Consider the following 2,344-nt stretch of genomic DNA (forward strand, 5'->3'; position numbering starts at 1 on the left):
TTTCCCTTTCCCTTTCCCTTTCCCTTTCCCTTTCCCTTTCCCTTTCCCTTTCCCTTTCCCTTTCCCTTTCCCTTTCCCTTTCCCTTTCCCTTTCCCTTTCCCTTTCCCTTTCCTTCTTTCCTTCCACCTCCTTCCCTTTCCTTCCCTTTCCTTCTCCTTTTCCTTCTCCTTCTATTTCTTTTCATTCCTTCCACCTCCTTCTCTTCCTCTTCCTATTCCTTCCTTCCATTCTCCTTTTCCTTCCCCTTCCTTCTCCTTTTCCTTCCCCTTCCTTCTCCTTTTCCTTCCTTCCTTACCCTTCATTCCCTTCCCTTTCCTTCCCTTCCACTTCCTTCCCCTTCTCCTTTTCCCTTCTTAATCCTTCCCCCTTTCCTTCTTATTCTTTTTCCTTCCCTTCTTATTCCTTCCATTCTCCATCCTTTCTCCTTCCTCACTCTATTCCTTTCCCTTTTCCTTCCTCTTCCTATTCCTTCCCCTTTTCCTTCACTCCCTTTCCTTCCCCTTCATTCCCTTTCCTTCTAATTTCCTTCCCTTCTTACTCCCTTTCCTTTATTCCTCTTCCTTCATTCATTCCCCTTTCATTCCCGTCTTACTCCCTTTCCTTTATTCCTCTTCCTTCATTCATTCCCCTTTCATTCCCGTCTTATTCCTTTTCTTTTCTCTTTCCTTCCCTTCTACTACTTTCCCTCCCCTTTGTTCCCTTTCTTCCATTCCTGTCTTATTCCTTTTTCTTCTTTCTTTCCTTCTTATTACATTAATAATGTACTATATTAATGCATTAATATTTTAAGGGTGTAATAATGAAATAATTACCTGATGTTCTCTGATATTCCTTATTTAAGTGCTCATTCAACTTGGCCATATTAAAAGGACTAGTACTTCCAGCAGCACTGTCGCCCTGCATTGCATCTATAAATACTTGTTTTAATACTTCCTCCTTGAGTGCGTAATTATTGTCCGGATCCGCCAAAATATCTGCTATGGTAGATGCTTGTGCACCACTACCATTTTGAGTGCTGTCCAGTTTCATCAATTGTACCATACTGTCCTTATTCTCATTTAACTTTTCCCTTTTTTCATCTGAAGTCATTATCGAACTCCTCTTATCCCGTGGGCAGACATGCTTCCATTTGCTATTCCATAACTGTCTTACTCTCCATGGCGAAGTGTCCGATCCTCCTCTCTTCTCTTGGACCCAGTCCTTGATCTGATCACCAAGAACTGTTCTACCAATCATTATAGCGTTGGCATCCACTTTTCCTTCACATTTTTTTATCATCCAACTTTCGAGGCCCCTCCTCTGCACATGAATCGTTAAATTATTCTCTACCAGTGGTTCCACATAGTCTATCACTCTGTTTAGCTTACAATGATCCCCATAAATTTCGGATAGGGCAAGCATACCAACGGTACAACGAGCAAACCATTTATCTTCGGTGAGGCCCCTTTCGACCTCTACCCCATTGCTCTCTACTTCCTTTATACCACTCATAAAATAACGAATACCCATTAAACCCTTACATAAATCTTTCACATATTCATTTCGCATATCCTGCTTCCCGCTTCCCTCGGCCTTCTCCACATGCTCCACCAAAGCGTTCCCACAGAGCGTCTTTATTTCCTTCGCCTCTGACTTCGTCAAGGACTCCTTCAATTTACTCCATGCTTCCTCCAACTCCGCCTTCAACTTGTCCTACAGAGAAAAGAAGGAGGAGAAGAGAATATATACATATACATACATGCATACATATATGTACATACACATATATATACATACGTACATATATATACATGTGCGTCCTTCTGCGTATATGTATATGTATGCACTTACGGTAATTTCCTTGGCCTTCCCCTCGGCATCCACACTCCCCGTACTCGTGGATGCTGCATTGGCATGCTTATCCAACCATGCTTTCAGGAATCCGTCGTTGCCGGTTGCCATTGTGTGTCTCCGTCGTTCCAAAAGGAAAAATTTATATATATATTACATATATATTATATATTACATATAGATTTAAGAAGGAAAAAAAAAAAAAAAGAAAAAAGAAGAAGGAAAAGAATATTTTTTCCTCTTCCTTTTTTTTTTCCTTCTTTCCTTTTCTATTCCTTCCTTTCTTTTCCTTCTTTAAAACATCCTTCTTCTCTTCCTTTCTTCTTTTTCCTTCTTTAAAGCTTCCTTCTTTTCTTCCTTCCTTCTTTTCCTTCTTTAAAACTTCCTTCTTTTCCTTCTTTAAATCTTCCTTCTTCTTCCTTTCTCTTCCCCTCAGAACTTCCTTCTTTTCTCCCTTAGAAACTTCCTCCTTCTTCCTTCATTTTTTTCCTTACTTTCCTTCCTTCTTTTCTT

General features: G+C 40.3%; 1 protein-coding gene across 1 annotated transcript in view; it reads right to left on the minus strand.

Annotated features, from left to right (window-relative positions):
- The window catches only part of PKNH_0001100 (SICAvar, type I (fragment)), a gene marked incomplete at both ends in the record, with an annotated part of 6,051 nt that extends 4,109 nt beyond the window's left edge, over nucleotides 1-1,942 (minus strand). The window contains 2 exons of the mRNA XM_039113438.1: nucleotides 814-1,693; nucleotides 1,832-1,942. Coding sequence (XP_038970104.1) covers nucleotides 814-1,693; nucleotides 1,832-1,942 — 991 coding nt within the window. The remainder of the gene's footprint in view (nucleotides 1-813; nucleotides 1,694-1,831) is intronic.
- Between the last annotated feature and the right edge of the window lie 402 nt (nucleotides 1,943-2,344).

The sequence above is a fragment of the Plasmodium knowlesi genome (genome assembly GCF_000006355.2).
Source record: "Plasmodium knowlesi strain H genome assembly, contig: PKNH_00_6, whole genome shotgun sequence".
Taxonomy (NCBI): Eukaryota; Apicomplexa; class Aconoidasida; order Haemosporida; family Plasmodiidae; genus Plasmodium; species Plasmodium knowlesi.